This window comes from Aedes albopictus, chromosome 2, assembly GCF_035046485.1.
Source record: "Aedes albopictus strain Foshan chromosome 2, AalbF5, whole genome shotgun sequence".
Classification (NCBI taxonomy): domain Eukaryota; kingdom Metazoa; phylum Arthropoda; class Insecta; order Diptera; family Culicidae; genus Aedes; species Aedes albopictus.
In genome coordinates, this window is record NC_085137.1 from 104827311 (window position 1) to 104846887 (window position 19577).

General features: G+C 37.3%; 2 protein-coding genes across 3 annotated transcripts in view; both read left to right on the plus strand.

The window, feature by feature from the left end:
- LOC134287690 (uncharacterized) overlaps positions 1–19577 on the plus strand; it is a 303954-nt gene that overhangs the window by 176725 nt on the left and 107652 nt on the right. The gene's annotated exons all lie outside the window — the stretch shown is intronic.
- Positions 1–19577, plus strand: part of LOC109420540 (thioester-containing protein 1 allele S1) — a 55549-nt gene that overhangs the window by 12617 nt on the left and 23355 nt on the right. For both annotated transcript variants that reach the window (XM_062850185.1, XM_062850186.1), the window contains 2 exons: positions 1310–1590; positions 15529–15635. In XM_062850185.1, the coding sequence (XP_062706169.1) occupies positions 1310–1590; positions 15529–15635 (388 nt within the window). The remainder of the gene's footprint in view (positions 1–1309; positions 1591–15528; positions 15636–19577) is intronic.

The following is a 19577-nucleotide window of genomic DNA, read 5'->3' on the forward strand; positions in this document are numbered from 1 at the left end:
ACGCAATGTTTGCGAAGTAACATTTAAATGTTCAAAAAAGATATAGCGATGGTCAGATAAAGATTCTTCATCTGACACATGCCAATTGGTCAGCTCGTGACTAATTCTGCTAGAGCAAAGCGTTATATCTAACACTTCCTCTCTAGCAGATACCATGAAGGTTGGGCGGTTGCCTATGTTAAGTAATGCAAGATCTGTACTACTTAAGTACTCCATCAAACTGGAGCCTCTCAAGTTAATGTCTGAGCTGCCCCAGATGATATGGTGAGCATTAGCATCACTGCCAACAATTAGCGGAAGGCCTTTTGAAGTGCAGTATGCGATGACTTGTTTGAAAGCATCCGTAGGGGATGGTTCATCATGTGGTAAATACACAGAACAATAAACGTATTTCCTGTTGAGGTTTCCAACAGATACATCAATTGTGATAGCACATACATCTCTGGTGGTTAGTTCAGAGATGAGTGTAGCAACTATTGCGTTGTTGACAAGCACACAGGCTCGAGGCATGACACGCGAGTTTGCCATTTCATGTTTACTGAAAGTGGCAAACACCGGGTTCACAAGGTTTCCTAGATAGAAATTTCCCTTACGAAAGTAAGGTTCTTGTACCAATGCCACTTGGGCTGTACCATTTTGCATAAGTCTGCAAAGATTGATCGTTGCTGTTCTTTTATGCTGAAGATTGATCTGAGCTATCCTAACCGTAGCCACTACCCAAACTAGGTAAGATTAAACTCTTCGCAACAGCAGCACAACAAAGAACAGCAACAATAAAACCAAATCGGTATCGATTGGAAAACGCCAAAGGCGAGGATACACAGAATACACTGTGTAAATCGCATAATGCGAAACCATATAGGTGAAAATTTAAACTAATTAACAACATCTTCATAATCCCGCCCTTATTCAGCCTCAAGTGAGACTAAAGAAGGGCAGCTGATTGTCTCGGAGAAACACAAGGTCCACTGCACCATTGCTCCGGTTAGCGCAGTAAGGGCTACATACTGTGGAGGGCGCCCTGGTACTCCACAGGCTCCGTTAGCGGTTAGGTTTTTATTAGACCCCCCTAGCCATTCATTCCTAGGCACGGTAAGCATAAAGCCGCATCACACCATGAATTAGGGGTTTTTTGTTATGCTTGATTCATCCACGCTTACCATCGCCAATTACATTCTGTTAGTGGATACGTGGGTGGAGCGACAAAACGTGTTAGTTTGCATTAATAATGAGTTCGACCTTACTGACATTTTAGCACACAATTACACAACCACCATTGACAAGTAACCTATTTTTATTTTACTTGCAGATGATACAGTTAACATAACTGAGTTACTACCAATATATCGGTATCCTTACAATATGACAATCCCATCAAAAAAATCATTCAGACGAGGCTTGTCATATGCAATTCCGTTGAGTGTTAAGGATCATCTTGCACGACCTGCTGGTGCGGACAAACCAAACCATGCTTCGATAACAGCTGATTTTGGCACTTCCAACAAAAACTACAAAATCCAGCTGGACAAATACAGAGAAGGAAGCTTAAAGCTGGACGTGCCTTCGAATGCTGAAGCTCTGATTATAACGGTTAGTGATTAATTACTTCTGAGTCTTGCTTTGCTCACAATTTTTAACTGAAATAATTGAAACTGCAGTTTTGGTACCTTATTGTAATCTAGGGTTTGAACACTTATTTTTATGTTTTGTGCTAACGTAAGAAATCACGATGATGTTAAAGGCATCGATCATATTTTAGTGAGTATTTTTTGTCATTGCAAAAAAAATGTTGTATGTAACTCGTTGTAAAATTCGATTTTTTTAGCACTCGTCGTATTTGTCCAACTCGGCAAGCCTCGATTGGACAAATGTACAACAAGTTAATGTGTGAGAACTTTCAAGCGATCACCATTTTGAATGCCGCCTACAAAGTGCTATCCCAGATCATCTTCTGTCATTGCTGCAGCAGGCCTTGACTTGGCTGGTCGGATTTTTTTCCTGCGTCTGACAGTTTTCTCTCTTTTCAGGAGCGAAAATTTTCAAGGATTACGATATTCGGATTCGGTACGATTGGAGTGGATTTCTGGTGGCACTGGTATACAGGCGTTTGGATTTGGGTTTGTTGGCGTTTTCCAAGCTGGTTCAGAATTGGTTTTTGTGCGTACGGTCTTGGAGAATTCATCAAACTTCAAGCTTTCGGTCGTTTGCTGGTCGTTGGTGGTCAGTTTGTTGGAGTTCATTGCATTCGATCGGATTAGGAATTTGGAGAACCTTCAAGTTTTTTGTTCCTGTTGAAATTAACGAAGTTGTTCGGTGTTTGAGAAGTATCATTTTGTTTTTTAATTTTTATTTTTTTTTTTACAATTTATATTACTTTTATACTTAAACTTTTTGTATTTTTTAACCCCGTCATTTTCCTATTATGGAAACTGACGGGGATGGAACAAATTCTGCGGAGAATTTGAATTCAACGGAAACTTCTTCCACTAAACCTTTTCGAATTAAAACTTATCCTTCATCATTTAATGGTCCGTTTGCGGTTTATTTTCGCAAAAAGGAAAAGCCAATAAATGTTTTGTTGATCTCCGCAGAAATTTACAAAAGATTTAAATCCGTTAAAGAAATTAAAAAAATTTCTTTGGACAAACTAAGAATCATTTTTGGGTCTCGTGATGATGCCAATTCACTGTTGGAATCTAAGTTGTTTTGTGAATTGTACAGAGTTTATGCTCCTAGTGATTCATGTGAAATTAATGGCATCATCTACGATGAAGATTTGAATTGTGACGATGTTATTAATCACGGTTCTGGGGTTTTCAAAAACAAATCAATTTCTCCAGTTAAAATTTTGGATTGTATGCGTCTATCAAAACAATATTTCACTGATAAAGAGTCCTTTTATAAACATTCTAATTGTATTAAAATAACATTTGCAGGATCTGTCCTTCCTGATAATGTTATTGTTAATAATGTAGTTTTCAATGTTAGACTCTATTTCCCCAAAATTATGCACTGTGAGCATTGTTTACTTTTTGGTCATACCTCACAGTTTTGTTCTAACAAGCCCAAATGCTCAAAATGTGGTGAGGCTCATTCTTCGGCTGATTGTAACAAACATTCAGATTTTTGTATTTATTGCAGTAAAAAACATAATTCCTTGAAAGATTGCTCTGTTTACATCACTCATCAACAACGACTTAATCAAAAAATAAAAAATAAAAATAAGTTATCTTATTCGGAAGTTATGCAAACTACTCCTGGTGTTTCCACTGCCAACATGTTTACTCCATTAGCTGACGTTGTTGTTGAAGAAGATCAAAATGCTCAGAATAATTACGTTTATAAACCGCCTATAAAAAGGAAAAAGACTTTTAAATCATCTATAAATTTTGATGATCATTTGAATCCACAAGCATCAACATCATATGAATCGCATTTTCCTCCTTTGAAATCCCCTATGTCTCCTCGTATCATTCCTGGTTTTCAAAAAATTGATCCTGAAAATAGTACAAAATCTAATCCTAATAATAATGACAACTCAGATAGTGGTAATTCAATCTTATCTATTTTGGAAGATTTTGTGGAGATTTTGGGTCTCAGTGATTTTTGGAAAAAATTGATAAAAAAGATTTTACCCTTTTTGGTTTCTATTCTTGAAAAGTTGAATTCTTTTGGACCCCTCATTAGTGCTTTGTTTTCTTCGTAATGGCTCCAATTGATTTAAATAAATTGAACATTTTGCAGTGGAATTGCCGTAGTATTATCCCAAAAATTGATAATCTTAAATCATTAATAAATTATCATAATTTAGATATTTTTTGTTTAAATGAAACGTGGTTGGTAGAAACAAAATCTTTTCGTATTCCATCTTTTAATATTATTCGTAAGGATCGTTGTATTTCATATGGTGGCGTTTTGATTGGGATTCGTGAGAATATAGAATTTAAATATTTAGATTTTTCATTAGATTTGCAAATAGAGTACGTTGTTATTAGCGTTAAATATGGCGGTTTGGAATTTTCAATTGTTTGTTTATATATTCCTCCGAATGCCAGATTTTCTTTAACAGAAATTAATTCTATTTTAAATAACATACCTTCTCCTTTTTATATACTTGGAGATTTTAATGCTCATAATTTAGCTTGGGGTAGTGATAGGACTGATGGTAGGGGTTCCCTAATTATGGACATGATAGATGATCTCAATTTAATTATTTTGAATGATGGGTCTTTCACCAGGGTCGCTGCGCCTCCTGCTCATCATTCATGCATTGATTTATCTATTTGTTCAAATAGTTTATCCTTGAAATCTAATTGGAAAACTATAGATGATCCAAATGGAAGTGATCATTTACCAATTATAATTAGTATTCATTGTCCTTTTCGAGATCATTCTTGTCAAATTCCACACATTCCTGATTTGACGAAAAATGTTGATTGGGAGAAATTTTCGGATTTAGTTTCTTGTAGTTTGCATAATTTCAATAACTCACTTGATCCTGTTCAAAATTATAATAGTTTTTCAAAATTATTAGTAAATTGTTTACAGAAATCTCAAAACAAAAAATATAATTTGAATTCCTTTAAAAATAAAAATCCTTCCTTTTGGTGGGATAATGATTGTACTGTGGCAATGCAGAATAAATTTATGGCTTTCAAAACTTTTCGTCGGTCGGGTTCCAGGGAGCATTATATTTTATATCGTAAAAGTGAAGCTCAGTTCATTAGAGTAACCAAATTCAAAAAAAGAAATTATTGGAGAAATTTTGTCGAAAATCTTGATTCTGAAACCTCTTTGTCTAAGTTGTGGTCTGTTGCTCGTAATTTGAGAAATTATAATGCTTCTGCCCCTGATATTTCGGAATATTCCGAAGAATGGATTGATAAGTTTGCTTCGAAGATTTGTCCTGATTTCGTTCCTCCCTTTATTAAATTTAAAACTCATCAAACTTATAATTATTTTCCTGAACTTTGCATTGAATTCTCTATTGAAGAAATGGAATTAGCATTGTCAATTACAAATAATACTGCTCCTGGTATTGACAACATAAAATTTATTTTGTTGAAAAACTTGCCAATTGATGGGAAGTTACATTTGCTTTCTCTATATAATTCGTTTTTATTACAAAATATTTTTCCTTTAGAATGGCGTTTTATTAAGGTAGTTAGTATTTTAAAGCCTGGAAAAAATCCATCGTTAGTTGATAGTAGAAGACCAATTAGTTTACTATCTTGCCTTCGTAAATTGATGGAAAGAATGATTTTGAACCGTCTTGAATTATGGGCCGAAAAAAATAACATTTTTTCATCCTCTCAATATGGGTTTAGGAAAGGTCGCGGAACTCGTGATTGTGTTGCGTTGTTGGCCTCTCATATTGAACTATCTTTCAATAGAAAACAAGATGTAGTTACTACATTTCTAGATGTTTCTGGTGCTTACGACTCTGTTTTAATTGATTTACTGTTCGAAAAGATGAATAATTGTAAAATCCCTTTAATTCTTTCAAATTTTTTGTATAATCTCTTTTCTTTTAAAATAATGCATTTTTTTCATAACGGGTCCTCTAGATTGATTCGTAACAGTTATTTTGGACTCCCACAAGGTTCTTGCTTAAGTCCTTTTCTTTATAATTTATTCACCAGAGATATTGTATCCGTTATTCCTAATGGATGTTATTTAATTCAGTTTGCTGATGATAAAGCAATTTCTATCAGTGGCAAGTGTAGAGAAGTAATTCGGCACTATATGCAAAGCGCGTTAGATAATATTGATTCGTGGGCCCATGATAATGGTTTTACTTTCTCAGTTCAAAAAACCAAATTTATTTTATTTACCCGCAAGCTATCTCCAGTTGATATTCATTTGTTTTTCAACAATCAGCAAATTGATCAAGTTTTTGAGTATAAATATTTGGGCATATGGTTTGATTACAAATTAAGATGGAGTAATCATATTCAATATGTTCAACAAATTTGTTCAAAAAGAATTAATTTTCTTCGGATGATTACTGGAACATGGTGGGGGGCCCATCCCAATGATTTAATTTCTCTTTATAAAACTACTATTCGTTCTGTTATGGAATATGGTTGTTTTGCATTCGGAAGTGCCGTTCAAACTCATTTCGTCAAACTTGAAAAAATTCAATTCCGTTGCCTAAAAATTTGTCTTAAATTATTGAATTCTACTCATTCTAAATCCGCTGAAGTTTTAGCTGGTGTAATTCCACTCAAAATTCGTTTTCATGAAATTAATTGTAAATTTTTATTACAATGTTTTGCGAACAATCATCCAATTATTCAAATACTGAAATCCATATTTCAAATTAATCCCTCTAGTAGAATTTTAGGCTCATTTATTTATTGTTCTGCTGAAAATATTTTACCAGATTCCTCACCTGGATTTTATGATTTCAATATGCAGGTTCACTCTTTTCGTCCATGTATTGATTTTTCATTGTATGAAGAATTAAAACTTATTCCTTTTTACTCACGCATTCATTTTGCCCATTTGTTATTTGATCGTAAATTTACTGGAGTTGATCTTGAACAAATTTATTTTACTGATGGCTCTTTGATTGGAGAGGTAGCAGGTTTTGGTGTGTTTAATCATTTTCAAACACATTTTTTCAAATTGGATAATCCTTGTTCTATTTATGTAGCTGAGTTGACAGCTCTTTATTTTGCTTGTACTTTGATTCAAACTTGTGCGCCAAATATTTATATGGTTTGTTCTGATAGCTTTAGTTCGCTATTGGCTTTGAATTCTATTAACTTCAATTTTAAAACTCATCGCTTAATATTTACTATTAAAGAAATATTGTTGAATTTATATTCTCAAGGATACATCATACAATTTGTATGGGTTCCAGCTCATTCTAAGATTTATGGCAATGAACAAGCCGATTATTTGGCAAAATTGGGCGTTTTACGTGGAATAACCTACAACCGTGTAATTTTACCTTTTGAGCATTTTCCTAAACTAAAGAAAACATCTATGATTGAGTGGCAAAATTCTTGGAATTTAAGTGATCAAGGACGATATTGTTATTCTATTTGTTCAAGGGTTAAAAAAATTCCTTGGTTCAAACATCTACCTGTTGGGCGTAATTTTATTTGTTGTTTTTCTAGACTCATTTCCAATCATTACATTTGTAATTGTTATTTGTACCGCATCAATATCAATGACTCTAATCTTTGCTATTGTGGCGTATCATATGAGGACATAGACCACATTGTTTTGAATTGTTCAAGGTTCAATTTACCAAGACAGATATTTTTTGATCGAATATCCAATTTGGGTTCAACTATCCCTATATCTATTCGTGATGTTTTAGCTCAGAAAAATGTTCCAATTTTGAAACTCATTTATAAATACTTAATGGATATTTCTTATTCGGTTTGAAATTTTCTGCTGTTTTTTTTTTGCCTTTTCATTTTCAGATACCTTGTTTTTTGAATGTTTTCCTTTGTCCGCACTGATGCTTCAAGCTTCGCCTTCGGTTACGTGATGCCATATGGATTCCCCGAATGATCTCGGCTCCGACATGGAATTCCTCCGGATGAGCCTAATTTTAATATTTAGTATTATAACGTTAATTTGAAAAGATATAGAGGTTTTGCGCCCTTTTGAGGAAGATTTCAAATGGAAATCACTCAAGGGGGCTTTTCCCTCTTCTAAAATTTACAGTTAAAAATAAATAAATAAATCATCTTCTGTCGTCTTTCACCTAAAGTAAATGAGTTCGTGGGAAGTTACCAAGCCGGCTTCGTCGACGGCCGGTCGACAACGGACCAGATCTTTACCGTACGGCAAATCCTCCAGAAATGCCGTGAAAACCAGGTCCCAACGCATCACCTGTTCATCAACTTCAAAGCGGCATACGACAGTATCGACCGCACAGAGCTATGGAAAATTATGGACGAGTACAGCTTTCTCGGGAAGCTGACTAGACTGATAAGAGCAACGATGGACGGTGTGCAGAACAGCGTAAGGATTTCGGGTGAACTATCCAGTTCATTTGAATCTCGACGGGGACTACGACTAGGTGATGGACTTTCCTGCCTACTATTCAACATCGCCCTGGAAGGTGTTATGCGACGAGCCGGATTCAAAAGCCGGGGCACGATCTTCACGAAATCCAGCCAATTTGTCTGTTTTGCGGATGACATGGATATTATTGCTAGAACATTTGGAACGCTGGCAGAACAGTACACCCGCCTGAAACATGAAGCAGCAAAGGTTGGACTGGTGGTGAATGCGGCGAAGACAAAGTACATGCTGGTAGGTGGAACTGAGCGAGACAGGACAAGCCTTGGCAGCAATGTTACGTTAGACGGGGATACTTTCGAGGTGGTAGAAGAATTCGTCTACCTCGGTTCCTTGCTAATGGCTGACAATAACGTGAGCCGTGAAATACGAAGGCGCATCATCAGTGGAAGTCGTGCCTACTATGGGCTCCAGAAGAAACTGCGGTCAAAAAAGATTCACCCCCACACCAAATGTACCATGTACAAGACGTTAATAAGACCGGTGGTGGTTCTCTGGGGACACGAGACATGGACTATGCTCGAGGAGAACCTGCAAGCACTTGGAGACGTTGGAGAGCTGCAGCTGCAAATCGAGTATTATGGCGGCAAATTGTTGATTCAGTATTATCATGAATTTGATGTTAACTAAATAATAATAATAATAAACAACTCGTGCTGTAAAAATCATCAACTCATTGCATACAGAACTATTCTAACTGAATTTAGCATCCCAAATTGTGAAAAGAAGCGCAAACACGTCTTAAACTCCACCGATTGCTTATTTATTTAAGTTTGTAGTTCGATAATCTAAATTATTTTGGTGTTTCTTTCTATACGTATTCACAGCAGTCATGATTTACAGATCCTTGAGAACTGAATTGTTTTAGCAGTATAATTCAACCTATCAATGAAAGGAAATGATCATGCGTAATATAAACTTGCAATTAAAACGCATTTGAAATAAAAGTTGAGAGTGGCAAACAATTAATTGTGACTCGAGCAGAAGGAAATAACAACAGCATAAGGAGCTGTGTTATTTGGGCAAAATTGCAGAATATTTGAATGGATTATTTTTAAGTTATTAACATTACATGTTACGTTAAAAACTTGTCTGTCATAAGCGGCAAGTGTGTTGTGGATTGACATCTAAGCCGAAAGAGAGATGAGTTTGTGAAATAGGAGTGTTCACGGTGCGGCTTCGGAGTCAGTTTGGCTTTCTATTCCGCAGAACAATGGTAATGACCTGTTCAGTGGCTTAGTTGGTTAAAACGCCGGTCTAGCGAATAAGGAGTCATGGGTTCGAATCCCACCAGAACGCGTTTTTTTTTCACAAATTTCATCTTTCAATTTGTCAATTAGCAACATTTCGTGCCTTCTTATTACAAGTTTTTCCAGTATTCTTCTGAACTTCCTCTGATGATTCCTACAGGAATTCAACTAGAAATTACTGCAAAGTTTATCCTTAAATTCCTCCATCGCTTTCTCCAAGGATTTCGTCAGAAATTCCTTCCTTATCAAGAGACTTCTCTCAGGATTTTTTCAGAAATTTGTCCTATCATTCTTCCAGAAATTCGTCGATAGATTTCGTCATTAACTTTTCCATAACTACGAAAAATCTTTCAGAAATTTCTCCGAGAGTTCTTCCTCTGAATCGCTCACGGATTTTCAAACACTTCTCTAGAAATTCCTCCAGGATTCTGCATAGAATCCTTTAATGGATTTCTTCAGAATTTCCTGTGATTTATCCCGAAGTTCATCTTAATATATCGCTGACATTTTTTTTTGAGAATTTTACCAGAAGTTTTTAAAAACAAGAATTCCCCAGGAGTTTTTCAAAAGATTCTACCAAGAATTCTAATAATTGCTTAGAAATTTTAGAATTTCCAAGAAGATTGTGCCAGGATTTCTTTAAAATACTTTTCCAGGGATTTATCGAAGGGTTCTCCCAGAACTTCCAAGTGTTTTTCTGAATATTATTTAAGGAATACTTCAGAGGATTTCTTCTGAAATTTCCTTCCTAATTGAATACAAAAATGGAACACAACAAAAAAGGGACAGGTCATAATTGTCGAATTGTTGCTTTGATATGATGAAAACTTGTTACTGTTGTGCTATTATTGGTTGAGGGTTGGTGTCGCTAATATGGCCTTTCGGTAAAACCGAGTAAAACATCTATTGTTGTTTTCACGGAAAAGCGAAATCGTAATGGTGTTCGACCTGAAATCAATGTGACTGAACAGGTAAAGTACGTTGGAGCCATTCTTGATTCCAAGCTTTCCTGGACATCTCATGTTGAGTTCAGAATCAAGAAAGCTTGTATGGCCTTCGGGCAATGCCGGCGAACCTTTGGTACAACTTGGGGGTTAAAACCCAAGTATATCAAATGGATTTACACAATTGTTGTTCGTCCAATATTGGCCTATGGATGTCTTGTGTGGTGACAAAAGGGCGAAGTGAGAACGGTCCAATCAAAGTTAGACCATCTCCAAAGGATGTGCTTAATGGCGATGTCTGGAGCGTTCTCTTCAACTCCTACGGCAGCGCTCGAAGTTCTCTTTGACGTTGCTCCACTACACATTCATCTCAAACAAGAAGCACTTTCTTGCACTTACCGCCTATGGGCACTCGGTCTACTAGAGGAAACTCCTGTGAACCGCAGTTCAACACACACCTCGTTGTTTCCACTTTTGGTGAATTGGGACAAAGTTGTCCTTGCTCCAAGTGATCTTACAATTGGTCGGCGTTAAGTCAGAGAGGACCAAGTAACAAAATTGACGAAAATTAGATTTTTAGGGCATTCGATTAAGAATTACTTAAGCTACATGGAACATTCACCCAATTTTCTTAATGTTACAATCAACAAGAGTTATAGCTCAATTTTCTTTTGATTGAACTGCAAAAATCGATAATAGTGTGCAGTCAGAGTGGACCATATGCTTGATGTCAAGAGAGTTGAAAAAATATATATTGGTTAAAACCCAATAAATAAAATAGTTTATCATCAAAATGTGATACGTTTCCAAATCGTATGACTCCCTAACGTATTTTCTGATGATTATTGATCAAGAAAGCACGTAAAATTCCATTTTATTATGGTCAATATCGTATTTTACAGGTCATCGTGTTGAAGCATATTGTGGCATTTCGCGTGCAGACAGAGTGGACCATGTGTCTTTATGAAAAATAGTTGAAATTACCTTATTCTTCGTAATCTTTTCCAAATCAAAATGTTTGTTGAGTAGCTGTTGGGCATCATATTGAAATGTACCAATACCCGTTTCATGAAGAAATTGATTTTACCGATTATTTAAGAATTGTGTACTTGGTTCACTCTGTCTGAACGAATTTTTGAAATATGCCAGTCCTCTGGATAAATTATTATGAACTGTGTAACTACAATTTTTCAAAAACGTACCGAACTATGAGAATACATTCAGAAGTTGTTAGCTATTAAATGTTCAAGTTAAGAATTCTTAAATAGCTCATGAATTGACTACCCATCATGTGATATTGAACTGTTATACTTGGTCCACTCTGACTGAACATAAAAATTGAAAATGGTAATCAACAGTGTAATAACAGAAATAACAAATTTCAAACTTCCTGCTCACATTATACACTACTCCTATTAAATGTTGTCCTACTTGTTTATTATTTTTTCATCAAGTATGTAAAAACTTAAGTGTAAACTGTAGTTGGTTGAAGATTTTAAAAAAACCGTTCAGTCAGAGTGGACTAAGTACAATAAATTACTTAGAAATTTCTCGGTTTCAAGCTTTATTTTACGTTTTTTTAGCGATCAATACAGAGCGATGTTGTGATGAATAGTTATTAAGATTTATGACAAAAATTCAAGAACATTTGTTGAAAAACTCAAAACTTATAGAGTTGCAAACTTTAAAGTCGTTTTTCTAGAAATTAAGTAAAAGACACATGGTTCTCTCTGACTTAACGCCGACCAATTGCTTGTAATTTTCCATATAGGACATTTTCCACGAATTTCCCTTCCCGGGAAGAGTGGACATCTGATTATCTGGAGAGAAGTATTTCAGACGGCATCGTATGTTACACTGATGGCTCCCTTCTCGAAGGTCGAGCAGGTGCTGGTGGTTATTCTCGTGAGCTAAGGCTGTATCAGTCGTACTCACTTGGTAGACACTGCACCGTTTTTCAGGCCGAAATCTTTGCTCTTATGTGCGGAGTGCAATCAGCACTTCAGCAGCACGTAATGGGCAAAATAATATACTTCTGTTTAGATAGCCAGGCTGCTATTAAAGCACTTGCTTCGGCCAACTCCAGGTCGAAGATAGTTATCGCTTGTCGAACTCGAATCGAGGAGCTGAATTCAGCAAACGCTGTTCACTTTGTATGGGTACCTGGCCATTCTTCCATCGCTGGAAATGAATTGGCTGATGAGTTAGCTCGCACTGGAGCATCACATGACTTCATTGGTAACCAAGTGTTGGGTAAAGCTTCAGATTGACACCTGGGCTGCCACTCAGCACAAACAATACTGGAATGGTTAGGAGTCATGTCGTCAAACAAAATTGTATTGTACTGAGCCATCTCTAGGGGTTGCAAAGTATCTAACAAATCTGTCAAAGCAGAATTGCAGCATGCTGGTCAAAGCATTGACTGGCCACTGCCGACTCAGCTATCACATGACGAATATTCAGCAAGCTGATTGATTTGTGATAGCTGTGAATCCGATTATGGAACTTCGTATCACTTAATATGTAACTGTCCAGTTCTTGCGCAACTGCGTTTCCGAGTACTCGGAAAACACTTATTAAGTGAAACTGACTTCAGAAACCTAAATCTTCAGGACGTTCTGCTCTTCTTGACCTGCTGTGGTAAAGAGCTATAGGCTTTCTGTACGCTTTATGCGTTATCACAGTGCCCTACTTAGGGCGCTGTTTGAACCCATTGTGGTACGCTTATGCGTTATTACAGTGTCCTTTTCAGGACGCTATGTGAACCCATTGTGGTACGTTATTGCGTGTGCGATCCTATTCCCTTACCTGTCCTCTCCTCTGTCCTATCCTTTTTCCTTCCCTTCTTCTTCAGGTAAATGATGAATAGGCTCGTGTTCATGGCGATGGAACAAATTTCCCAAATGGAGGAGAACGTGCCTCTAGAGCCGACCTACTGATACCTGATACCTATTATTGGTAAGTTGATCAATAGTATAACAGTAACAAAACGTTTACTTCAGCAAAACATGTTATTGAAATGTAATACAGTGAATTTATATCAATAGCTTAATTATAACAAAATGAGATTGTCCAACAAAATTTGTTATGGAAAAGCTATGCCTTCATAATTTATTAATAACAAAACAGGACATGAAGACCAGCGTTGGTAAAACCACACTCAAAGCACACTCATGAACCACTCTTGCGTGAGCAAACTCGCGCGCAATTCTGAATCATTTTCTCACGCGCGAGATTTTCATGCAAAATCTCGCTCTCACGAGTCAAGCGCCGAGATCTCGTTCGCTTGTAAAACGATTCCAAATCAATTTGAACGACATCCAATGTTGTTGTACGATAGGTTTGCTTTTGTTCTATCATATAATCCTAAAAACTTTGGTGTAAATAATAAGAACACCATGAAATAACGCAATAAGTGAAATCGCGAGTCAACTCATGCATGATTTTTTCGGCGGTGAGTTTGGCGAGACAAGAATCACTCGTGAAACAACTCAAGCATGAGATTTGAGAATTTGAGTTTTTACCAACACTGATAAAGACAGGTTATGGGGAGTACCCATAACTGTGTAATGTTTACAAAGCATCCTATTAGTGAAATAACCAGTCAGTAAAAGAAAACCAAGTTAAATACTGTTCCGTTTAATTTCCACTATTGTTGGCTGCCTATCACAGATACGTATATTGGCCTCAACTGCGTCTTCAGTGTCTTATTATTGACAGTCAAGAACGACAAGTCAAGTCAAGACAAATTAAACGTAACAGTATTTAACACGAGTGTCTTTTACTTATTCTAATTTTTCTTTCGTATATACATTTTCGACACTCGTATACTGAAACTTTTCTTTTCGATATGAGCAGCATTTCCATTCATCGCCTGAAATAAATTTAAACATATATTTTTTTGACATCTCTATTCTAGGGAAGTAATTCAAGGGTGTTCTGAATTCGTCTAAAACTTTCTTGTTGAATAGTTTGATTATGGAAAATATAATATGTATGAAATTGCAATTTAATATAAAAGGCTAATGCTTCATACAAACCAATATATAAATTTTACGGTGATTTTTGAAAAATGTGAATAAGGCAACCATACGGGTTTAGAGATATGCAAAACTTCTAAGCAAAACAAAGCAAACCAAAGATAACCTTACACATCGTAGTTGCTACTCCGTGATTGTCCAGAACAATCGAAGTTGCACAGAGAACCAATGAATGGTGCTTGGGACTAGCTACACACTCTCAATGTGCACAACTCGAGAGTTCAATATTTTAAAGCCAATAACGGCACCGGCCACGCCCTTACGGTCATCTGGAAAGGAAGGGGATGTTAGTTCGACAACCATTGTTACTAGAAACCGTGGAATCCACAGCATCCCCACAGTTGTCTCAGGAAGGAGTATTTGTTAGTAGGGTAGGGTAAGATGTGGATCTTGAAGCCACCTTTGGTAGGTGATATAATCCACTAGTTATATGAAAATACACAACATGGTCTTCATCCCGATTATGATTTATTTGGTCGCGATAGTAAGGGTAATGCACATACGTCAACGATCGTTCTATATTAAACGCGTCACCGCATTGATCGTTTACTTAACCGTGAAAACCGACTTTCCCACAATAGTTATCTGATTCCGCAATCGACTCACGAAAATAGTCGCGCGCTTGTCACTGTATTGGAGAATAAACTTTCAAGCTTAGATCTATTTTTGAATTATGTATTTAACTAAGAGTAGTCCCATGTGTTACCCGTTGAGGTAATTCAACCATTTTTTTTTTAATTTGCTCAATGATTGTTGTGAGTTATTTTAATGGCTTCTAACAATTTTATCGCTTCAATTTTAGGTCAGCACCAGCTCAACAAGATAAATTTGCAAATATTACCAGACTCCAGGAGTCCTCATGAAAATGCATTGGCGAAATTACCCAAACTCCTTCTAGGATGTAAAGAAAAAAAAATCGGAATGTTCTCTCCCAGTTTCATGTTGTTGGATGACCGCAACCACTCATTGACTCCTTTAATTTTCTGCAACACTGTTGGCATCCATTTTCATCACTTCACGAGGAAAGACAATGTGCACCTGCGTTTCACTTCTAACTTTTTCCTTCGAACAATGCAACGCGACCAAGATTTCCTTTGCACGCGACACTTTTCACTTCCTCCTTTGTACAATGCAGCCCGATCGAGATCCCATCGCAACTCTGTATAGAGATTCTGACTGCAAACTCCTAACAGCCAAGTTGAAAAAAAAACTTAATCAGTATCGTTTCTCATTCAATATACTTTACAGGGTGAATATGATGGGAAAATCTATCAACTACTTGACATTGACGACATTCTCGTGGAGCAATCGGAAAGTAATATGTACATATCAGTCAGCATTGACCCCAACTACAGGTAAGTAGGGAATCGCGCCACTTGGGCGGTGGCTTCTATATTCGTCTGTTTTCCACTATAACTCAGTCAAATCTGAACTAATTGACACAATTTTTGGAATGTGGTGAGATAGGTATAGTATCAACCCGTGTAAAACATTTCAAGTCAATTGGTTCAAAATTGACTGAGTTATAGTGGAAAACAGACGAATATAGAAGCCACCGCCCAAGTGGCGCGATACCCTATTCATGTTTCAAACACACAGTCGTCTTGCTCTACTTCACTGGTACACGATCAAGCGTAGCTACTAGAATCTTGTCTATTACGATGAGGAACAGTGGCGATGATAGTATATATCAGTCAGTCGAAGAGGTCTGCCAAAAGGGCAATAGTGCCCAGGTTGGACTACCAGCTAAGCACGCAACGTTTAGCTGGCGATGGGTCTCCAGTTAGCTTAGCGGTTAAAGCTATGGACCTGGTTCCTGACACGGCGGGTTCGATTCCCGTTTCGGTCGGGAAAATTTTCTCGATTCCTTGGGCATAGTGTATCATTATACTTGCACACAATGCACAAATTCATGCAATGGCAGGCAAAGAAAACCCTTCAATTGATAACTGTGGAAGTATTCTAAGATCACTAAGTTGAAAAGAGGCAGGTCAAGTGCCAATGCAAACGTCGAGCCATAAAGAAAAAGAAGAAGTTTAGCTGGCGATCTTTGTCATCGATTGACCCATGGAAGTCTGAGGTGAACTTTTGAGGACTATGTTGGACACTCCTTATTGAGTCGCCACCACTGCATACTTTATACCGGGAAAATGCTTAGATATGTGGTTTACCAGAACTGAGTGATCTCAGTTACGGCGCGTCCGGTATCGGAAACTTCGGTGCCTTAGTTACTCAAACATCGTGAATTGCACAAATGTCCCAAATGGAAGATAGCGTGCCTCTGGAGCCAGCCTTCTGATACTCAAACATCTATGCAGCTTTGCCGCATCTTTCCAAGCACACAATGCAGCTTCATTGTAGGGGATTTTTCCTGTTTGATTTTATATAGACAAGAATAACTGTAAAAAAAGACACTACACCGTCTTCAGCCAGAGGTTGCACAGACTGAACATTACACTAACACGAGACAACGGACAACCCAAGCAGAGGCTAACAACAAAATGATAGCAAATCGAAAACTCGATTTGTATTCAGCAGCAAATTGATATCACATTTTGATATCAGATTGTCTTGACTAAATTTGATTACAAATTTAGATTTCGTTTTGCTGTCACTCCAAACTATTATAAAAAATAATTGTTAAGGTATTTCAAAACTTCTTAGCCAACCTTGTATAATAACTCTAAGAATATACTATTAGTGTAATTATCTTATGGCATTTAGAATTCCATATCAATCGAAAAACCCCTATACCTATTTAACGATTCCATTTTTTCTTACTGATAGCAAAAACAGTTATCAATTTGCTATCACTGATAGCAGGATTTGTTTTCAACTTGCTGTTACGGGAACATTTTTCTGCTCTCATTTTTGATGTTTTAACCGTTAAAACGACCAAAACGACAACAACCTGAGTTATCATAATTTGCAATATCACAACAACATAATTTGTTTTCAATTTGCTCGGGAATACACATAACACCCAGTGGCCCAATGGAGAATTTTCCGTTTGACGAAAAGTTTTCCCCGACTGGAGCTGGGATCGAACCCGTACTCCGAGGCTTACGAAACGTTTAGAAGACTGGCGCCGCTAACCGCACGGCCACGAAGCCCACATCCCACTTTTTATGTGTCATTTATGTTGGAGCAGAGCATTACATGTTAGGCGCTGCCCATAAACTACGTAGACTTATTTTTGGCCATCTCAGACCCCCTCCCCTTCGTAGACTTTTGATCATACACGCAGAAAAATGGCGCTTGTTTAAAACAATAAAACGCATGGTTGCTTTTTAAATTGAGAATTTACTTATTCCAAAGTTATATTTAATTGTTTTCATTTAGAGTTTATCGATAAAAACAACCGATTACCATCATTTCGTATAATGTCAAAAATTTCATTTGTTTCAACAAAATAAAAACCATAAACATGGTCCGAAAGCACTCACATATCTATAAAATGCTTACCCCAACATCGCCACAACGAAGAAGGTGTAGCAAATCCATCACGTCAACTTCCAAGTGCAGCTTTGGCCGTGATGGATAACGCGCAGGTACTCACGACAGCATCCACAAAAAGTTGATCGGTTCGCCTTTTTTTTGTCTTTTTTTAGTCGTTCTCCTCCCCATCCGATTACCAACGGTCTAAAAATAGATTGTCGAGCTGCCGCAGTTGCTGCCGTCACCAACACAATCACATTCCGGGTTTGTTAGTGACAAAAGAGCATTCGTTTGAATCAATCCATTATTTCATGTTGAAAATACCAACTCTGTTTGTTTTAACAAACTGTCAAAAATTTCAACAAATGAAAATATTTGTATTATTAAACAATAGAACAGTTCATTTTAAACTAGAAATCAGTTTGTCGCTATAGTAAACTGATCGGTTGATTTGAACTAGAATTTAATTGTGTTTACAATTTATTTTTTTGCGTGTTCAAAATATTCGAAATTTGTATGGAGCGTAGATTTTGGCCAGACCCCACGTTAAGAGTCTACGTAGTTTATAAACAGGCCATTATTATGATGTTATTCGGACATAATTGGGTTGATGTAGTAAGAGGGCCCTTGAAATGGTGACCGTTTCAACCTCTCCACACTTTCAATTTTTGCCTTTCTCGTGCACCAAGGTGTACCGAAAGGCTATATGTTCACTCCAAAAACGAAAATTTGATAGAGCCTCCGGAGGGGTCAAGTCTTATATACCAATCGACTCAGCTCGACGAATTGAGGTGATGTCTGTGTGTATGTATGTGTGTGTGTATGTGTGTGTGTATGTGTGTGTGTATGTGTACAAAAAAACTCACATCACTTTTTGGCAGTAAACCTCAACCGATTTTAATGACCGACGGTTCATTCGACGCGAAATCTGGTCCCATTGTTTCCTATTGAAAATGGTTCAGATCGGTCCAGCCGTTCCGGAGTTATGGCCATTTAGGTGTTCCGGACCGGTACCCCAGGAAGGGGGCAGATATGAAAACGCTACAAACCCATCCATGCGACTCATCAAACTACGGCATTTTCGATAACTTGATGAATGGTAAGCAGAAAAATAGTCTCAGACCATATCTGAACCGGTAGTGTCCCGGAACCGGTTCCGGGTGTCCCACCGGAAGTGACCAAACATAAAAGTGAACTAAACCCATGCATGCGACATATCAAACCGCGGCTTTTTCGATAATGTGATGAACAGTAAGCAGGAAAACATTCTCAGACCGTATCTCAACCGGTAGTGTTCCGGAACCGGTTGCAAATGTCCCGCCGGAAGTGGCCAAGTATAAAAGTTAACCAAACCCATGCATGCGACATATCAAATAATGGCTTTTTTGATATCCTGATAAACAATAAGCAGGATAATATTCTCAGACTATATCTATGTCCCGTCAGAAGTGGCCAAATATAAAATTGAACTAATGCATTGAACCATGCATGCGACATATCAAGCCGCAGCTTTTTCGATATCCTGATGAACAGTAAGTAGGAAAGCATTCTCAGACCACATCGGAACCGGTTCCAGATGTTCCGCCGTAGCGCAACACATCAAATAGTTGGTTTTTTGATATCCTGATGAACAGTTAGCAGGAAAATATTTTCAGAACATATCTGAATCGGTTGTGATCTGGAACCGGTTCCGGGTGCCCAGCCGGAAAAGGCCAAATATAAAAGGGAACCAAACCCATGCAAGCAACACATCAAATCGCGGGTTTTTAGACATCTTGATTTGGCAAAAAAAAAAGTTTCCGGCCATGGGACAACCGGTAGTGTTCAGCAAACGATTACGGTTGCCCCATCGGAACTGG